The sequence below is a fragment of the Leucopleurus acutus genome (genome assembly GCF_964270905.1).
Source record: "Leucopleurus acutus genome assembly, chromosome: 4".
Lineage (NCBI taxonomy): Eukaryota > Metazoa > Chordata > Mammalia > Artiodactyla > Delphinidae > Leucopleurus > Leucopleurus acutus.
In genome coordinates this window covers 68219264-68240838 of record NC_139146.1, presented here as the reverse complement: position 1 = coordinate 68240838, position 21575 = coordinate 68219264, and the positions used below count along the sequence as shown (strand labels likewise).

The following is a 21575-nucleotide window of genomic DNA, read 5'->3' as shown; positions in this document are numbered from 1 at the left end:
AAAGAACTTTGTAGAACTGTAAGATAATAATATACTTAGGCCAATTACCTGAGATTTTTGAAAGTAAAACCAAGTCTTCTAAAAACAAAAGAGTATTTTACCTTAATACATTCATCACTTGGAATATCAAACACCTTTTCAATTTGTTTTTCAACGCTTTCAGGATCAGCATTCTTCAGATCTATCTTAAAAAGAAAAATTCATTATGTCTTAATATAATTAAATTAAAATGTATTATTTATTAGTGGTATTTGGAGATAGATAAAAGCATACCTGCTTTTAAGCTAACTGACCCCTTTATGATTTTATTTTCAAAAGTATTAAAATAAGAATAATCTAGAAAAAGGCAATATAATTTTAACAAGCATGGCCACTGAAAATAGGCAGACAGCAGAGCAAGCATGAAACTGAGGCAGTTAGCTATTCAAGGCAGAAGAGTTCAATAACACCATGTAAACCTATTTTATAAGTCAGATATAACTTATAAAAACAAACTGTCTTACCTATAAGCAACCTTGCTTCTTTTAAACCTAACTTCAATATCAAAAATAAAACTGAATGCCATGCAGATTTTTAATTAAGACTCTTAATTTACTAATTTTAAAATATAAAAGTAAGCTTTATCAACACTGCTCAATTTAGCACTTAACTGTTAAGTGTCCTGTGTTACACTATTTCATCCTAGTTCATAAGGTCCTTTTCTTTTCCTTTATATGGTTTAGTCCAACACTATTGTGCCTGCCCTGCCCTTTCCTACAGAAACAGCCCCCCATCACTCCATGTAAGTCAGGGAGACCATCTTCTCAACTACATGCCAGGGTATAGGAGCTTGAGTTGCAATTTTATCATATGCAATTCAAAGAAATAAATCCCACCAATATACAACTGACCCTTGAATAACAAGAGTTTCAACAGCACAGGTCCACTTGTGTGCAGATTTTTTTTCAATAAATATGTAAAAATACACTTGTAGAACATCATGTGCAAGACTTGTATTGAGTGGATAGCGTATCCCTAGCAAAGGCATAAGATGAGTGATATTTAACATAAAATTAATAATGTGTTGGTTTTCTTACTGTTTTATAACTTTGCTTTCAAAGAATTACATTACCATACAGTATGCCTCTCATAACTGGAGAAACTGCATATCAGCCTATAATTATATATAAGCATATTTTTTTAAAATGTAGCAATGTTTCCAATACTGTTATGAATGTGACTGTAATACTGTATGCCATAAAAACTTTATAAGGATTCGTTCATTAGTGTATATGCTAGGTTTCCATGAAGCAATCACATACAGTATCATACCATAAAGCAATCATATTTCTGCTTCATTATCAATGTGTGAATCATTATACCTGCAAATGAATATGAAGTTCTTTTTCACATTATGTTTTAATTTTTTGATGTCTGGTGTCAGTAATACATGTAACATCTACGGTGTTTTGTATCACCTAAGACAATATTGATGTAAGTACTGAGAGATGATTCACCTTACAAACAGATGACATAAACTTAGGGTATTGATAAATAGAGTACTGTAAATATATTTTCTCCTCCTTATGATTTTCTTAGCATTTTATTTTCTTTAGCTTACTTTATTGTAAGAATATAGTACACAATACATATAACTACATATAACATACAAAGTATGCATTAAGAGACTGTTTAAGCTACTGGTAAGGCTTTGGTCAACAGTAGGCCATTAGTAGTTAAGCTTGTGGGGAGTCAAAAGTTACACGCAGATTTTTGACTTTTCCTTTATATAGTTTACAAAGTAAAATAATAAATAGCACTGTTGTGCTAACACATTACCTTGTTTATGACTGGAATTACCGATAGCTGTGCTTCAAAAGCAAGAAAGAAGTTTGCTACAGTTTGGGCTTGAATACCCTGGAAATAACAAGACACAAGACACTAAGATGATCATTCCACCATTTATGGCAAAAGTTGTAATTCAAGACCATTCCACACATCCTCATCAAAAGCAAAGGTACAAGGCAAACTATGGTATCTATACTTCCATGCATCTGGATCATTCCCTGTGAAAATTTCTTTCAGTTCATGAAATGTTTTCTAGAGGGCACTGTATTAGGCTCTGGAGACAAAGTAGTAAAACACAGATCCTTAAAGACCTCTAAGCCTCCCAAAGGACTCTTGTGACACATTTTGTAAAGCCCAGTATATGTATGTAAGGTATAGACTGACTCTCCCTGACAGGCTCAGGGAAGATTTAACACAACAACAAAAAAATCTTTGGGTTTTGAATGAAGAGTCTGTGAGAAACTGAAACATATCAAAAGCTTACTTTAAATAGTACATCATAGCTCTTATATTCTCATCTCAATATGTTATTATGGTTATATTTATACCAGAGAACTTGGTAATGTTATTGACATGTTTCTTTAAACCTAACACTTCCCAAATTATTACCTTAGAAACACCCCAAATGACCTCAAAAATAAAGATTTATTTTCAAGTTCTGCTAAAAAATTGAAACCTCAGATTAAGAACTGCTTAAAATTGAGGTTTTTTTGGTAGGATGTATATATAACATGACATACTTCAAAAATCTCTTGAACAATTTCTCTTAACATTTTTGAAAGAATGAACTAGTCAACTTCACAGACAACTTTAGTGTAATAAAACTTCAAATTAACAGGACCAAAACATAACTTTAAGTAATAAAATAAATCTTATTTTCTTCAAACACAAAAATTCTATTTCCCAAAGCATTTTAAGGAAAACCCTGGAACAACCAAGTAGCATATCACATCATATAAAATTAAAGTACCTACCTCATTTGCATCCACCACAAGTAAAACACCCTGGCAAGCTGAGAGTGACCTGGATACTTCATAACTAAAATCAACATGGCCCTGAGAAACAAAAAATATTAATGCCTCTAAGTGTTGGAGTTTAAATTGTTTCTTAGGGAGGGGCACTATGGAAAATATATTGACTCCACTGGATACAAAGTTAATAGGTTTCTTTTTTAGCCTGTGCTTGTGAAACAACTGACACTAACATAAGAACACTGAGAAAACAAAAAGCAAAGTGAGGTGTTTAATGTTCAGTTCAAAACCTGAAAAAAGGATTTGTTTGCAGTATTAATACAAGGCTGACTTTAACAATAGAGAAAAAATTGATATTAAATTTACCGGTGTATCGATGAGATTTAAAAGGTACTGCTTTCCTTCATAATCATAGAAGAGAGACGCTGTCTGTGCTTTAACAGTGATTCCTCTTTCTCGTTCCACTTGCAATTTATCAAGAACTTGTTTATTATTTTTTGTTTTATCAATTGCCCCTATAAATACAAATGTTTATTGATATTTCTGAGCTTTTAAAAAGAGACAATACTGCATATACAATTAAAACCAAACTTTTAAAAAGCATGGTAAAATTATCAATTATTCATTGCCATTAATTAGGTATAGAATATAAAATGAAAATACCTGTTAGTTCCAGGAGCCTGTCTGCTAAAGTACTTTTGCCATGATCCACATGTGCAATGATACTGAAATTTCTAGTGTTTTCAACAGAGAATCTAGACATATCAATTTTTTCCTAGAAAGGGGAGAGACATATGACATTTATGAGTATAAATTGTGCACAATATGAAACAAGTATACTAAATTAAAGAATGTTCTTTTAGTCTTCTTAGAACAATTTCATTTATAGCATTTATATTGTTTATATTATTCCTCTGACAGTAAAGAGACATATGGCTAAAGTCGTATTACAAGCAATGGATTACAACAGGACCATCAAAAACATTGGTTTCACTGTCAAAGGTGACCATATAGCTAAATAAAAGTCTCATAATATTTCCATCACTCGAGGGCCAATGAGGAACTGAATGTACTTTCATGAATGGAGAACACAAGATACGTAGAACTCCTCTACAGCCTTAGAGCAGCGGTCCCAAACCTTTTTCGCACCAGGGACCGGTTTCATGGAAGACAATTGTTCCATGGATGGGGGGCAGGGGGAGGTTCAGGCAGCCATGCGAGTGATGGGGAGCGATGCGGGGCGGCAGATGAAGCTTCCCCCCTGCTGGACCTCACCTCCTGCTGTGCGGCCCGGTTCCTAACAGGCCTCAGACCAATGCTACCACTGCCTTGGAGCACCTGGTCTAACAAAATCTCTTGAAACAAAAAAGCTACAGAGAAGCTGAAAGAATAAAACGAAAAGTTTTCGCCCCCATCACATATTTAATCAACAGTCTACTTAAAAATCTGTGCTCCTAGTAGAGCCTTCAGAAGTTTAATTTAGATGATTTTGTTATTTGACAACTTCTTTGGAGAGATAGAAGGAAAAAATATGACCACATCAGGAAAAAAAGCCTCTTTTTTTATCACTTTAATTCTTAAAATATTTTGAAAAGTTAACTTCTGTTTTTAGTTGCATACACCTTTACTGTTTTACTGAGACTCACTGTAAATTGCTAAAAACTGGTATTTAAGTAGATGTCAGTTTTTTGTACTCAAAACATTTCATTTTTCCAAATTTTTATCTCCTAACCAGCAAAAAAAAAAGTGAAATTACAATGAAATACACAACTCTCATGAGCTTAAGTTTCCTTTTTTTGGTAAGTGCTCCAATACAAGGCGCACAATAAGAGTGCAACTACACCTGAAAGGAATTCTGCAAAACAACTAAACCTGATTTGTTTGCCCCGTGGATTTCCCACCCCCACCATTCAATTCAAAAGATATACAGTCCTGCACCATTTTTAAGATCTGGGAATTGCAACATAAATCCATTTTACATTCCACAGGCATTTTAGAAAAGGGTAAAACCGAATAATTATAGTCTTTTTTATCCGCAGTTACTCACAACTTGCATTCAGTTACTTTACTGCCTGAACTGTTATCTCTTCACAGTTATCAGACAGTACAGTTTTTAAGAGTCGCTGGAGCCCCACCTCCTCCAACCACAGGAATAGTCAGAACTGCACAAGCCTGCTCCGGCTGAGGCTAAACGAAATAATAAAACAAACAGAAGCTAAGGCATACCCAGCACTCCTTACAGTCTAGGTACTGGGCTAAAAGGTCTGTGCCTTACACCGCGCAAGCCTCACAAACAGCCATTCGGAGTTTTATGAGCATCTCATTCAACAACGTTAGAAACAGTCACAGGAAGGTCAGGTAACTTGCCCAAGTCCCATGGCTAAAAAGTTGCACGAAAATGGAACGAGCAGCTTCCCCAGTAGGCTTTTAAAATTAAATACATGCTGAGACCAGCACCTCGCATAAACAATAAAAGACTTCTGATATCACCAATGAGGAAAGTTAGGGCGTGACTTGCCCAAGGTCACACTGGTGAGCAATGGAGTCAGAAATCCGAGCGGAGCCCGCGCCCTTCTCAGAAGCGCAGCCTGCGTTCACAGGTAGTCCTAGGAAGGCCGACACATTCCCAAATTCCCAAATTACTTATAAGTAATTTAATATGGATGTTGGTGTATAATTTTTATCTTCATAAAATGGGCGAAGGCATTAGGATTAGAAGTGTTTAAACTGAAAAAGTATCCAAACCCAACAAGTACAACAGTAGCAAAATAAGCCCCCTCCCAAGTTTTAAAACTTGGCTGACGAGAAACTCAGAGGCGGTCACCTTGCGGTCCGCAGAGCTGTAGCTCCTGTCTGGAGTCTTGGACTCGGCTGCAGCTCCCCGGGTCGGCGCGGGGCGAGGCCCGGGCAGCCCCCGACGCGCCGCCCGCGTGGCCCAAGCCGCCAGCGCGCGTCTGCGCCAGCAGCCCTGACCCGCAAGCGTCCACATCCCCCCGCGCAACAGAATCGTCAGGAGAGGGTCCCGAGACGCGACGGCGCCATCACCCCCGGCTCCGTTTCCTCCAAGACGCCCCCGCTAGGAGCTGAAAGACAGGATTCAAACACACTTTCGGAAGCAGGGAGAAAGAATTAAGCTGCGAACCACGGCCCAACTAAAGGCCCCGGCAGGACGCCCAAGACGCTCGGCGACTCGCTGACGTCCGGACGTCGCATGACGTCTTGACGTCAGCGTGCCTCCGCGCGGAGCTCTAAGGAGGTCACGTGAGGGAAGCTCTGGCGGGCAGTGTTAGCAGTTCTCTTAGCGAAATCTTGGGGGTTAACCTACCAAGTGGTAAAGTACGAGAGTAACTTTTAAAATCTGGAAGCTGAGGTGTATTCTCCATGTTATCTGCGGTATCGCTAGTATTGAAGTGCATCCGAATGGAAACGGGCAGTAAAATTTATTGCCATGATGTATCCTAGCAAAGTTTGGGCCAGAAGTGAAGGAGGAAAAAAATTACATCCTGAAAGCCCGCAGTCTCTATCACCTTCGGGTTACCACTTCAACAGTGTTTACCTTGTGGGGCAGGCAGAGCTCTAAGGTGGAGGATAATGATAAGAAATAATGAGACCTGTATACCACATCTAGTGTCTGTCTCCCACTATCTCCCGTGGGCTTTTATGCAATATCCAGGGTCTGGTACAGAAGAAAAGCAGCAGCTGTGTTGAGTTCACCATTGTACTGTTTCTAGTTTTTTCTTGGGACTACTGTAAAACAATACTTGATACATCACTAATTGCTACTGTCATCTTACAGAATGAACTTAATAGCCACCTTGAAATGTATTGAACACAATCGTTTCTAATAATTCATATAAGTTAGTGTTGCCCAAATTTCAGTAATTATAATATTATCCTCGATTTTCACCATGTCCTCATACCACTATTATTATGTAATATTTTTCTTTAAATCAACTTAACCTTTTATACTTGAATGAGTTTATTTTAAAAGAAAAATTTGTATCATTTTCTATAAATGGAAAAAGCACTGTGACCTGTCCTAAATTTCAAAGTAAAAATGAGTGTAATTAATAATAAATGTGATTCAATTCTAAATAAATGTTACCTGATAAAGTCTCAGAATCTCTCTTGATTAAAAATGGGGATGAATAAGCATTAAAGAATTTTAAAACATAGCACCAAACTGAGATAATTCTTCTTGGCCTAATCAGCAGTATTGAAGTAAAATTGAAAGAAGAATTTTCTCTGTATGATTCAGTGTCCTTAAGGCCATGTCTATGTTCAGCCTAAAATTATCCTGGTACCTCCATTAGTCTCACACTTTGGGAATACTGTAATATCTTATGTGGTTGACATTATCCTCCCAGACCCAAGATGAAATATGTATTTATTAGAAAAATACTGAGCATGCCTGTCATGTAATGTACTAGATGTGCAAACTCAGACAAATTAAGCAAATTGTCTGAAATTGTATAATAGGTAAATGGAAAAAAATCTATATTTGAATTCAGATTAAAAACCAAAGCTCAAACCTCTACAATACCTTTGACAACACAAGATCATTTAGTATTCAACCTGGGAAGAAAGGGGAAGTGGAGTCACTCTAAGTTTCAAAGTTGAGGTATCATTTTTTTTCTGGGCCTTGAAGGATAAAAAGTTTTTCTGAAAGAGATAACTGGAGCCTAATCAAGCAGAGGGATCATTTCTAGCATAATTGTACTTACTATGTTCCCAATACTATTCTATACACTTTGTATATATCAACTCAATTCTTACAGAGCCCTCTAATGCAAGTACTCTTATGATTGTTTCTACTGTACACATATCTGAGAAAAATGTGGCCCAGGCTTTTTAAGTAACTGCCTAAAGTCACAGAGTTAGTGATGAAGTGGGCTGTGAGCCCAGGTGGACTGGCTCCAGAGTCTACACCCTTAACCACTCCATTAAACTCTGCTGAGCGAGGGTGAATGAGTAAAAAGGTATGACATTGAGTTAATGCTCAGACGAGGAAAATGGCCAAGATTAGAACCTCGGCGTTTTACTTGAGGCAAGGGTTTCTGTAGAGCACACATAATTAAAAACATATAAATGGAGGCTCATTTCCCCACACAAGGGAATGTATAATAGGGAAGTTACATTCTTGCATAGTACAGTAATCTGCAACTATTGTATTTATGTTTTTAAACATATTTGAAGGGTCTATTGATTTGCTAGGGCTGCAAGAACAAAGTACAGTAGAGGGGGTAGCATAAACAGAATTTTTTTTTCTCACCGTTCTGGAGTCTAGAAGTCCGAGATCAAGGTGTCAGCTGTGTTGGTTTTTTCTGAGGCCTTCCTCCTTGGCTTATAGATGACCATCTTCTCCCTGTGTCTCCATATGGTCTTCTCTCAATACCTGTCTGTGTCCTAATCTCCTCTTCTGATAATGACACCAGTCATATTGGATTTGGGCCCACTCTAATGACCTGTTTTTAACTTAATTACCTCTTTAAAGACTTTATCTTTAAATATGGTCACATTTTGAGGTGTACTCGGGGTTAAGACTTCAACATGTGAATTTTAAATATCAATTCAGCCCATAAGAAAGGGAATAATAAATTTAAAAATTATATATATAAACAATAATTTTTATGACCTCTAAATTCTGTTTCAAAGTTACTGATATGTTGGAGCATTTTTAACAGTAATACCATTAATAAATATTTAATATCAGTTCAATAGTTATCACAGGTACACACACCAACTTAGAGCAACTTAACATGATGTTAACAAAGGATCTGGATCTCCAGAGTTGCTATTAACCAGCTAAAATGGTGCCCCAACATGTCTACAGTGGAAAATACAGCTTGGAATTCACGTTTCAGTTAGTTTTTTAAGTCTTCTGTGACTTATTTTTTTGATTTTCATATTGTTTTTCAAATTGTGCACATAAATTAAGGTTTTATAAATATTTTATATCAGAAAATAGCAAGTATCTGGGGAAAGGAGGAGAAAAATTGGCTGGTGTTATATATGGAAAGAACAATTTCAGCCAAGTTTCTGAAGGACCTTGGATAGGGTCTTTGCTACTTACCGTTTCACTATCATTCCGTGCAGAAGTGATTGTAAGGAAATAACACAGGTTTTCCTTAGGAAGCCTACTATGACAATGGTGTGTAAATGAATTGAAGAGGAAAGTGGATGAAGTAATGAGAGAGAAACAGAGGCAGAGAGAGGAGAGTCTTCTATGTTATAATCTAGGTGAGACACAGTAAGGGCCTGAAGAAGTCACTGGAGCGAATAGGGATGAAGGAGTGATTGGTAGACATTTTGAGATAGAATTAACTGAGTTCATTGGATGTAGAGAGAGAGGGAGGCAACCAAATTTTCTAACTCTGCTAGATTGGAGAATGTAATTGCTGTTTACCAAAATGTGAAGCATAAATATTAAATATCTCACAGGTAGTTGTAAATGGAGCTTGGGAAAAAGTTCAGGGCTAGAGTTTTGGAACCATATATAAAAAGGTAATAAAACAAAAACAGTGGTATTGAGTGAGTTTTTGAGGTCAGAGAGTAGAAAATAAAATAGTTGAGAAAAGCACTTGCCATATCTTATGGTATCCTTTTGTGAAATGAGAAAAAAAAGCTTTACAGTCATGGAATAGCTTGTATGGTGTGTGTTGACATTGTTCAGGAACTTCCTTACGTATCCAAGAGTACAGTATTAAGCCATGAGGATGCAAACATGAAATAGATATGATTTATTTATATACATTTATAAAGAGCTAACTATCTGTCACATACTCTTCTAAGCATGTTATAAATATTACCTCAATTAATCCTCAAAACAATCCTTTGATTAGTATAATTGTCTGTGTTTCACACTTGAAATGTATCAACTGGTCTCTGATTTCCACTCATCACAGGTATTATCTACTGGTTTCAAAAATTCACTAGGACTACAAGAGAAAAAGCAGCATTTCGTTCCATTTTGCACTTTTGAAACTTTCGTGGTGGTCTTGTCAGATGAAAACCAACCCGATTACTTTCTAACTTCATGAGATATAGGTCTTTATGGTTTAAAAAGATCCTTAAAAGCAAAGTCCACAAATTTCTCAATGGAAAATTGATTCAGGGATTTAGAAATAACTAAAATGACTTGTCTTTGGCATTCTTACTCTTACTGTTTGGGGTGTATAGAAACCTATTTGATGCCCCAGTTTAAAGTCTTTGACCTGCTGAGACGATGGGGTGCTCCTGCATCAAATTAAGTCACACACGAATGGCCCAGAGCTTTGGTTCTCAGTCGACTAACTTCCATAACCCCAAGGGAAAGCCCAATGTTCTTTGGACTGTCGTATGTTTGGGCACACACAGCTTCACTAGGAAGAAGGTGAAAGTTATGTCCTCTTCCAAAACTATGTCGGTGAGCAACTGTGTTTCATTTAAGAGGACTTCATTAAGAGTTTTGATGGATTTTGCTATAAAAAATTAAATTACTTATAAGTAATTTAATATGGATGTTGGTGTATAATTTTTATCTTCATAAAATGGGCGGAGGCGTTAGGATTAGAAGTGTTTAAACTGAAAAAGTATCCAAACCCAACAAGTACAACAGTAGCAAAATAAGAGACAGCAATAAAAGACACATTAGCTCTTACAATTTTTCTACCAGAAGGTGTACTGTCATTCTAGTCAGAATCACATGGCTTTCACACAAAGTCAGCAGGGTCTTCTTCAAAGGAAAAACTAGGTGCTGATAGGAGAGAAAAATGAAGATGGATACTGGGGAACAATAAAGTTCATTACAGGGATGAAAGGATTCGTAAACAACCCAGCAAAGTGCATTTCTAAGTGTACAAATGCCAAGGAAAATAGATATTTATTCCTGAAGGGAATTAATTTTTCTGTGACTTCATCTTAGATAATCACATTAGCATCTAGTTCTTACCTGTTTTATTTTTTGCTTCTCTGACATCTTTTATTCTTTCATTGTGAATCATTACTTGCTGATTAATTTGCCTCTTCTAATTGCTTTGATTCTTAATGTTAGTTTTATTAAACTCTTCACATAAATATTCATTTATTTGAAAGGGAGTTAGTTACCTAAAGGACAGTATCATCTCCAAAATTTTGTGTTTATTTCTCTTTGGCAGTTGTAGAACTTCTTTCTTGCTCCCAAGGAAAGAAATTGTCACATCTAGAGTAAAGAATAAGAAGAATAAACGCTTTTAAAGTTGCACTAAGAAGATGAAAAAAGTAAACAACTGTCAGAAAAAAAATGCCTAGGGGCTCTACTGAAAAGCATCTCTGCAGATTGCAGTAGATTTAAGTTTGTAATAAAATATGTGAGCAGAAATTGTTGACACATTCAGGCTGTATATCAAACAGCTTTGCATCACAGGTAATAGTCTGCCATCAGAAGCTTCTGCTGTGGCTACATTAAGAGTGTAGCCTTTTATTTATTTATTTTTTAAGGTACACTTACCTGCAATATCTCAGTAGTTATAGGAGATGTTTTTATACATCATATAGTCCAAAAACTTCATTCTATTGATGAGAAAACTGAAATCCAAAGAAGCTAATTAAATTGACTGAGGTCAAACAGTGGGGAGAAGGCAGCTTGTGTTACTGGATGCAAGCCTACAGGTTTGCAGAAATGATTGCTAGGGAAATCTCGGAAATGAAACTCAGTGGCTGTCTTAGTGGAGAAACTTGATTCTGTTCTTCCAGAAAAAGATGATGTAGGTCCTCTGGTATCATTTCGTTGGATGAATGTAATGTCTCCTATCTCCCTTCTTTGTCAAAATAAATGATTTATGGGCTTCCCTGGTGGTGCAGTGGTTGAGAGTCCGCCTGCCAATGCAGGGGACACGGGTTCGTGCCCCGGTCCGGGAAGATCCCACATGCCGCGGAGCGGCTGGGCCCATGAGCCATGGCCACTGAGCCTGCGCGTCCGGAGCCTGTGCTCCGCAGCGGGAGAGGCCACAACAGTGAGAGGCCCGCGTACCGCAAAAAAAAAAAAAAAAAAAAAAAAAAAAAGTTTTAGGATCACAACAAAATGGAGAGTAAGGTACAGAGATTTCCCATATCCTCTGTGTGCTGCGTATTAATTAATTCTTCCTCTTCCCAACCCCTGGCAATCACTGACTTTTTTTACTGTCTCCTTAGTTTTGCCTTTTCCAAAATATCGTATAGTTGGAAACATACAGGATATAGCATTTTCTGTCTGGCTTCTTTCACTTAGTAATAAGCATGTAATATTTCTATATGTCTTTGCATAGTTTGATCACTTATTTATTTTTAGCACTGAATAATATTCCATTGTGTGGATACACCACAGTTATTTATCCTCTCACAGACTGAAGAACATCTTGGTTGCTTCCAAGTTTTGGCAGTTACAAATAAAGCTGCTGTAAACATCAATGTGCAGGTTTTGGTGTAGACATAAGTTTTCAACTCCTTTGGGTAAATACCAAGGAGTGTGATGCATCTATTTTTTAATAGAAATGTTTGTCTTTAATATTTGCTGTTATCAATTAATTTATCAGTTTTGCTAATTACTATGAGTTATTACTGTTTCTAACTCCATGATCTATATATCACATTATATATATATATATATATATATATATATATATATACACTAAAACAAACTCATGTAAGTTATAAGGGCCATTCCATGATGTGAGAAATATATTTTAAATTGTCAGTCCTGAAAATCAATTCTGTCAAATGAATTTGGGAGTGTATTCGTTATTAGTCTTCTTTGTTAAATGCTGTGAACAAGAATAGGGGATATTCAACTTATCATTGAATCAATTTATCTGTTAATTGGAAGCACAGAGAAGTAAACATATAAGTGAAACAGTTTTAATAAACTGCAAATTGGAAATGACTGAGAAAAGAGAAAAGTTAAAATTGATGGGGATTTCACGTTATGTGATATTTTAGAGTATGTTACTCTGATAAAATGTTAAGAAATCCTGTTACACAATTTTTATTCATAATGCATATACATTAATCTTGAGAAAATTCTAAAAAATGATACAAAAATGTTCAGTTACCTTATTTAGTTTTCATTAATTCAACAATTTTCATTGAGCATTGACTATATCCAGGTACTGTGCTATCTACTATGATGAAATACAAATGTAAATAAGCTCTAAACTATCGTCCCAGGATGGAATATAAGCCCTGGATATAATTATGGCAAGTGGTAAATTATGGCTGTAATGAGATACGTAAAAGAAAGATTTTCAACTTATAGCAGTAATTGCCTGTGATATATTTAGCCTAAATTCTGTGTTTCACCACAAATGCTTCTAACCAACAGAAGCTATTAGGCCATCAGGTACATTGAACTTTCACCAGCTATAGCACAAGTGATATACTTTTGGGCCTGGGGTTTTCTCTTTAACACTGGGCACAACTGAAAGACCCTTTCCTGACCAATGTACCATGGGGCTTATTTTTAACTAAACTTGTAGAGACTTACGTGCTTTATCCAGAAAATAAACACCAATCCTCATCTAACATAACCACCATGAACTCCCACCACTTCCCTAGCTCATAATGCTTCCTGCAGTTTCCCCTCAGAAAAGTATTCATTGAATTTTTCACAGGTGTGTGTTCTCTTGCTTTGCCAGTCAGTAAATTCTGTGCTCACTTTGATGATCACAATAGTGGTTCTGTTGTTTCCTTCCGAGTTTTGGAAATCAGAGCGAAAACATTGCTCTCTTAAAGCCTAAAATCTATCTGTAAGAGATGAGATCATGAATATCCAAAACCACTTCAAGAAAAAGGAATGGTGTACAGGTCAGAATGGTTGGTATAACTTAATAAATGGTTTCAGTATAGCTGAAGAAAAACATGTGTCCCTCAGAATGAAGAGAAACAAGAAACAAAAAAAAGAAGAAAGGGTTCAAGAAGCAAAGGTTGACAGTGCCCTTACAGGGTCCACAGCTGTGAGTTCCTTGAACCAAGAACTTTATCTGCTGGCCAGACGTGGAAGCATAGAGAGCTGAAATAAAGTCCCCAGGCTCTGATTCCACCTCACTAACTAATCTTCCAATTATCTTCTGCCTTGCATATAGATTTCTCTGCAACATTCTTGGTCAAATGTACCTTTTCAGGTTTGAAGTTTAAGATTTGAATCCCAGTAATTCTCACCTCTCATGAATGATGTCTCCTCCCTGGTGTGAAAGATTTAGGATTAAGGGGACGACACTAAGACACATATGCACTTTTTATAAGCAACTACAAATATATATATTGCAACAAAAAGAACATGTACTAGTTGCAAAGTTTGTGTAAGAGTTCTTACTGTCCAAAAATTGTACCAACTTCCACTGAGAGAACAGCGAAGTATCTGCTCAGCGAATATGCTGCCTCCCTTTTTGAGTTTTTTATGGATCGATTTATAAACAACCTGACAATCAATATTTCTTCCCACTACAGTCCCTTTTATCACTTGGGCCACTCATGTGGCCGCTGTGGAACATTAACATTCCTAAAATCCCTACAGTTTAATTGAGAGGGTCTATAACTGTAGTGTAAGCCCTGACATTTGGGTCTTTTCTTTTTTGTAATGCAAGCGCCTGACTTAAGCTTTGCATGCAGAGACCTCCACGTCAAAGATGGCTGTCTCAAAGAAACATATTGCCAGGCACAGGATTAGTTCAAGAGCCAGGCCATGCCTGATCCCCTCCTTTGTTTCGGAGACCTTAGTTGGTTTTGATAGCTGACCACGTGGACCACTTGTTTTTTTTCTCCTCCCACACTTTAAAGTCCTGCTCTGATGTTTTAAATTCACCAATAAAAAGTGGGCTCATGACTCCTTAGTCCCCCACCCTTGATCCTAATAAAGGTAGAACCCCAGGCCCACGTTCTCTCTCTCCCTCTCTCTCTCTCTCTCTCTCTCTCTCTCTCTCTCTCTCTCTCTCTCCTACCTCTCTGTGTGGCCCCAGTTGTGCTATGTAATTTCCAGAACTTGTAAGTAATAAACCTTGTTTCTCTCAAAGTTTCCTGTGATTATTGCTGAGGGCATCTGGCAACATAAGAATGCCAAGGGCCAGTCCAGCCACAGCATTGGTGTAAAATCTAGATCTCCAAGGGTCTCAGGAATCTTCCTAAGTCATTTCTATGGGTGGGCTGTCCTTGTGCACTTGTTCCTCAATGGTTAAGATTTTTTTTAACCATGCCTCAATGGTTAAAATCATTTTTCTTGGGAATTCCCTGGTGGTCCAGTGGTCAGGACTCTGTGCCCCACTGCAGGTGGCCAGGGTTCGATCCCTGGTCTGGCAACTAAGATCCCACATGCCGCACGGCATGGGCAAAAAAACCCCAAAATAACATTTTTCTCACTACAGAGTCCTCAGCTTTATCATAGAAATTTTGCCCAGACTCCAGCAACAGGTGATTCCAAGTATTTTCAGATAGTGGAATACTGATCTTTTTTCTAAACCACCATAGGTATTCTGCTGGGAATTGTGAAGTAATTTTGTAGCCTAGTGCCATTTTAAACAGGAGACTCCAGATCTTTTTGAAAGAAAATAAAGCTGTATTCAAAATATTATTTTGTTACTCTGTACGTCTCTTTCCCCAGCTCATATCAGTGAATGAAAATATAAATACTGCAAAGAAGAGAGTTTTCTGTGATAGGGCTCCTCTGTAGCAAGGCAATGTTTGAGTAAACGTCCTATTAAGTTAAAACTCTAAGCTGTAAGTAGTTTGTGAGGCCCTCATGCCAAACGAAGGTCATGATATTGTTTTATGAAATAGAATTTGTACCTTGACAGTTACATTTAGATATAGGCCATGTCTGATAATTTTTAAAAATTCTGTGACTACCTTCACCCAGTGACTATAATAAAATATTCCGTTTAAACTTGGAATATCTTGGAAGAAATCTCAGTAATGGTACAGTTGCAAAGGTATAATTATGGCAGAGCATTGGGAAAGAGTTTGCCCTTCACTGATGAAAGCAATATAGCCAGTATATGCTTGTGTCTTTACTGATTGGTGCCTAAGGGAGTTTAGTCAAAATAATAAGGGGTATCTTGGCAATAAAGTTCACTCTTAGCCTTTCTGTTATTAGAAATCTTATTTCTTTATTAAAAAATAAGAGATGGGGGCTTCCCTGGTGGCGCAGTGGTTGAGAGTCTGCCTGCCGATGCAGGGGACACGGGTTCGTGCCCCGGTCCGGGAGGATCCCACATGCCGCGGAGCGGCTGGGCCCGTGAGCCGTGGCCGCTGAGCCTGCGCGTCCGGAGCCTGTGCTCCGCAGTGGGAGAGGCCACAGCAGTGGGAGGCCCGCGTACCGCAAAAAAAAAAAAAAAAAAAAAAAAAAAAAAAAAAAAGAGATGCACGATGTTTTATGTCTATAGTAATAAGATGTAAGAGATGTTTTAAGTCTATAGTAATCACAACCTGTCTACATGACAATGTAAGTACTCTTCCCACCTACCACCATCTTCTGGGTAAAATGGATTTTTCATACAAATTTGTATACTATCAAAGTAGAGTTTGCTAAAAATATTTATGTGTTGAGTGACTGTGAATAATGAACACAAGAGTAAATACAGTCACCTTCTATTGATCCAACTTCTTTTCCACCTAGAAGTTATGGGCAATGAACAAAAAACAATGGAGTCATTTATGTCAAAATGGAGCTGGGAGTCCACTAGGGAAGAGGAACTTACACATGTCCACATCTGGATGCAACATAAACTTTTGATTAGGCCATCCTGAGACCACCTGGGACTTGTTTTCTTTACTCTCTAGAGACGGCAGCTTAGCAACCAACCTGCTGCCAACAAGTGACTGAATGCCTGCGACACCAATCATAGTTCTGTAAAAATAACCTTCTGTGGAAAGTCTTGTAAGTTGCCTTTATAAACTCCCACCATTTTCCATTTACCTCGGAGCACCTTTGAGTTGCTACTCCAATCTATGCCTCCTGAATTGCAATACTTAAAACCTCAAGTAAACTTTCTCTTATTTGCAGCTTTTTGTGTGTTTTTGTTGTTGATAAGTGTAATCATCATAATCATAACAGATAACATTTATTGAGCATTTGCAACTTGCCCCTGCCTGTGTTAATTGTTCCTGTTCAAAATCCTGTTTAACCCTCATATTTTATACACAAATTTATTTATACATGTATACACACATATAAATTACATATATGTATCTATTGATTAATAATTTAGGTATATTATGAAACACAGGGAAAAATAAAATTAAGTTCATGAGATAAAGATAAAATACATAGTAGCTACGAGGTAGGAAAAAATTTTATTCTTGCTTTATGAATGAGGGAGCTGAGGATCCGTGTGGTTAGATAACCTGTGGAGGAACTTATGTAATTCCTAGGAAAATTTTCCTATAAAATTAGTTATATCAGTATGCTAAATTTATATTGTATGTAAATTTAATTCATTATATTTAAAAATGATTATTATAATAATATGGCTACTAAGAATGTACAAATTACTACTCATATCAATTTTCATAATTTCAGGTGTAAATTATATTTTGCTAACAGTTAGTTGCTATCAAACTAAAAACTTGTACGTGTTCAGTAATAATTCTGCCAGATTCCAATTTTTTCTTCTAAGACAAAAGTGGAAGCTAACAAAAAATAGCCAAATTAAAAGTCAGGGATAATTATGTTAGCATTAATGAAAGAAAATCCTGTAATTTTCTTTTCTTGTCATAGGACACATTGAACTCTTTAAAATGCATGCAACAAAACAGAATTTTATGTCTACTTTCATATGACTGTGTAATATTCAGGGCTGCAGTTTCAGGCTTATAAAATAGAAGCAGCATGGTCTTTAAAGGGCAGATGATCAGGAACAAATCTTATGTGGTATTAACAAAAGGAGCATGTAGAGAACACTGAGCAAAATGTATTTTAAAAAGTAATGGAACACAACATGTATTATTTTTTCTGCCTTAATAAGAGTAGTAATTTATAGTATAATGCACATTAAATTGCAATACAGACTGCCAAAATAATTACTTCATAAACATTGATAGCAAACAACCCATTTGTCTTTCAGCAGAGGTAGAAAATGATGACATATTTTTCTCCTGGTTCATTGGCAGCTCTATTCAGCTGAAAATAATTTGTTGGAGATTGTGAATAAATATCGTTTAGTGTTTTCAAACCGGTACATCCCAAAACTAGTGTTTCAGACAGCCATTGATAGTGTTTTAGGGGAAACAGTCTGAGTTATGAAAGGAAATTGGGCTGAGTGAGAGAACTGATTTTCCAGATTAGGCTCTGTCACATATTAGGTGTGTGACTGTGCAGAAGTCAGCCTCTTGGAGCCTCTATTTTTATATTGAAAGGTTACAGTAATGGATGTCATAATCATATGTGATTCTTAGAGAGCCTTACACAATTGAAATACTGGTTTCTGAGTAGGCGAGATTAATAGTAGTGATTATTCACCCAACCATCTAACCCCTAATCCTTTAATTTAACATAAATATGTATGCGTAATTGCCAGGTACAGGGCAAATTATTTCAGATACAGCTGTTGATCAACTTACAATCTTTTGACACTTGACAGATCACCAGAGGGAGATTAAGAAATTACACATGGGGATTCTTCTCCTTATTCCCACTGCAAATTGCAGTCAGCAACCACAAAAGAAACTTTTTCCCGATTTGGCAAGTCACTGTCCATTAATGGTATGATTTTTACAGTCTTTATTACGTACACTTGTATGACCACCTACTGGATCTGCTACTTTATAAAGAGTATTTCACTTTATTGAATAGTTACAAACAAAAGTCTAAGTGGGAGAACGCAGGAGCACACACCAGGGTGACAGCAGTTGAGATGGAGAGAGTTAGCGGGAGATATATTTTACAGATAGAATCAATACAATTCACTGAAGGATTAGATGATTTTTGATTTGAATGAGTGGTTTGTAATGCCATCTCCTGAAATGGAGAAGAGAGAGTTGGGTTGGGGAAGGTAGAAATTAAAAAAAAAAATCAGTTTGGATTATGTCAAGTTTGAATTGTCTATAATATAAACAGTTTGGAACTGAGAAAAAATGTGAGGGCTACATATGTGACTTCAGGTACTCTCTCTATATAGATGGTCTATAAAGCCAGGGGAATGGATGAGATGACCACAGAAGAGAGTTTAGAGAGAGGACAGAGAAAAGCGAGGAAAGGATGGCGGGAAGGAGAAAGGGAAAGGAAAGGAAAGTGGCTGTGAGTAGAACATGGTGGTTTTTACATCGGGTGAGAATCCTTATTCATATTATCTAGTCTTTTTGATCATTCAGAACCCAGAAATAATTATTTAAGTAGATGAGCTAAATTAATCAATTGATCAGGCTGACTATAATATCAATTTCAACTCTGTCCTTCAACATACATTATAACAATTGGGTAATTCATTAATGGAAATAAATATTTACATGTATGTTTTATACATATACAGTGTTACACGTATAAGAGTAGCTTCAAAGTATTCTGGCATGTATTAATGGTCCATTAAAGCACTTGTCAGGAGAATGAAGTCATTTGGTCTTCAATGTTTCATGCCTTACAGTTCACTTGAGGCTTAGATTAATTGCATTTTTGTATGCCATTTTTGCTTCTCATTTTTCTGCAATTCATTTAATCAAGCTGGTTTTTCATAAAGAAAAACTAAGTTGAAAAGTACAAAACCACAAAGTAAGTTTAAAATTTAACTAAATGGACTAAGATTGAAAATATTATCTTTGGCAAACTTTTCAATGACTTTGTACATCAGAAAAAAGAATGCACTCTGAGTCCTTGCTGTTACAGGTAGAGACTTACGTTCTCACATAAAAAACTTTGAAAGGAGGAATAGAAAGCATGATGATCTAAATTTGGCTACCGTATAGCAACTTGGCCTTTTTCCATAATGTTGATACACTAGGATGGGGAAGTTGTCAGGATTCTAGAAATCATCTTCAATAATTACCCCTCTCTTCCCCCTCTTATGCAATAGAAATTAAACCCCATAAAATCTTCTTTCCACATATCTTTTGTACCTGTTTAGTCCTCTCCACCTGCACTGGACCCTCCCCAGTTCAGACAACTTCACATCATTTCCCTGGAATGAATTCTCTTCCTTACTTCGGGACCTGCTCTGGTCCTGACCCCTTCAATTCATCCCTCTGTAACTGAAAGTGGAGTCCTGCTTCTCGCTGCTCAAAAGCCAATAAAGAGACCTGGTTGATGGAAAGGAAAGTTTGCTTTATTTTGGATGCCGGCTACCGACATGGTGGTGGGGAGGGGGGACTCCCGTCCAAAGGCCGATTCCCCCCCAACCCCCGACAATCAGAGGGAGGGGCTACCTGCAAAAACACCACACTCAGCTCTGACAGCCATCTTGAAATTGGTCATGCAGTGGTCAAACCAGCATCATCTTGATTGCTTTAGGTACAGTTAGTCTTCAGTTTGAGGGTCTGTTTGTTCTCATTTCTTTGAGGCCAATTCTTGGAATTGTGGCTGCTTATGTCATGGCTACCATCTGGTCATCATGTAGTTAACTTCTTCCACCGGGTGTGGGTTTCAGTATCTGTAAGACAGCTCACAGGATATGGCTCGGAATATTATCTACAGCCACTGAGGAGGAACTAGAAGTCCTTGACTATGTTTAATCTAAATTATTATTATTTGGTCTCTTTTGACTGTTTTCCTTTGCTTCTGCATTTTCTCACTTCTCTGATTAAATTTATTCTTTGGCTAAAGTTTTTCCACAGACAAAAAGCAGGCAGGACACAGCGGGTGGGGGGAGGACCATAGGGTCCTGCTCCATTTCACTTCCCTCAGCTGTCAAGACTTTTCTACCAGTTCTCCCACTTCCACTGCTACCCTAGTCCAAGCCACCTGTATATCATGCATGTGTTACTGCCACAACATCCTCCTGACAAGTCTCCTTCTGCAATTTCTGCACAAGATTGATCATATCATCCTATGCTTAAAAACCTGCAGTGGCATCTTATTTCAATCATAATAAAATCTAGACTCCTTACCATGGCCTTTATGATCTGGCCTCTGCCTACGTCTGTTACCTCATCTCCTTCAACTTTTCTTTGATTCAAAATCACAACCACGTGGCTTTTTCCCTAAGCTACAAACTGCCAAGTCCTTGCCATCTCAGAGCATTTGCTTTATATCCTCTTCACATAGTCTTTCAAGTGGCTTCTTCTCATCAACCAGGTCTCAAATCAAATGACCTTCTTAAGAGGACTTCACTGAACACTCCAATTTTCTCCCTTTTGCACTCTCCATCTTAACAGTATATGATCACTTCTTGATAGATTTTGGTTAATTCATGAAATTGTCTTGGATAAATTGTGAATTCTGGACTCAGCCTACGAGGTTGCGAACACTGGCTTTTCCACCAACTAGCTTCCACCTGGGCAAGTTATTTAATCTCTACTTCTTTTTCTGTAAAATGGGATAATAATACTTCATAAGGTTGTTGCAAAAGTTAAATAACTTAAACCTTAAGTTCATGGAACAGTACCTGGCTAGTCATTGTTATTTATTGTAGATATAGTAGAATTGATGCTAAAATATAGCTCTTGAAATGCAGGTCTATTTAGTTCATCCACTTCTGTAATTACGACATCTAGAATACAGTCTGGTATTCAATAGATCCTCAAAAGCTGCATGACTCATTATTACCTGACTGGTTACCTGGCAAAAGATACCTCTGATTAAAGAAATTCAAATTCCAAATCTTTTAAAATAATGTGGAAAAATTTACTTTACCATTCTGCCGTTGG

The 21575-nt window shown here is 37.1% G+C and overlaps 1 protein-coding gene across 4 annotated transcripts in view; it reads right to left on the bottom strand.

Moving 5' to 3' along the window:
* GUF1 (GTP binding elongation factor GUF1) overlaps positions 1-5970 on the bottom strand; it is a 34821-nt gene extending 28851 nt beyond the window's left edge. For all 4 annotated transcript variants that reach the window (XM_082838548.1, XM_082838549.1, XM_082838547.1 and 1 more), the window contains exons 1-6: positions 5623-5970; positions 3462-3573; positions 3165-3313; positions 2802-2882; positions 1819-1896; positions 102-185 (exon numbers count right to left, since the gene is read on the bottom strand). In XM_082838548.1, the coding sequence (XP_082694674.1) occupies positions 102-185; positions 1819-1896; positions 2802-2882; positions 3165-3313; positions 3462-3573; positions 5623-5787 (669 nt within the window). In that variant the 5' untranslated portion in view covers positions 5788-5970. The remainder of the gene's footprint in view (positions 1-101; positions 186-1818; positions 1897-2801; positions 2883-3164; positions 3314-3461; positions 3574-5622) is intronic.
* Positions 5971-21575: the final 15605 nt, after the last annotated feature.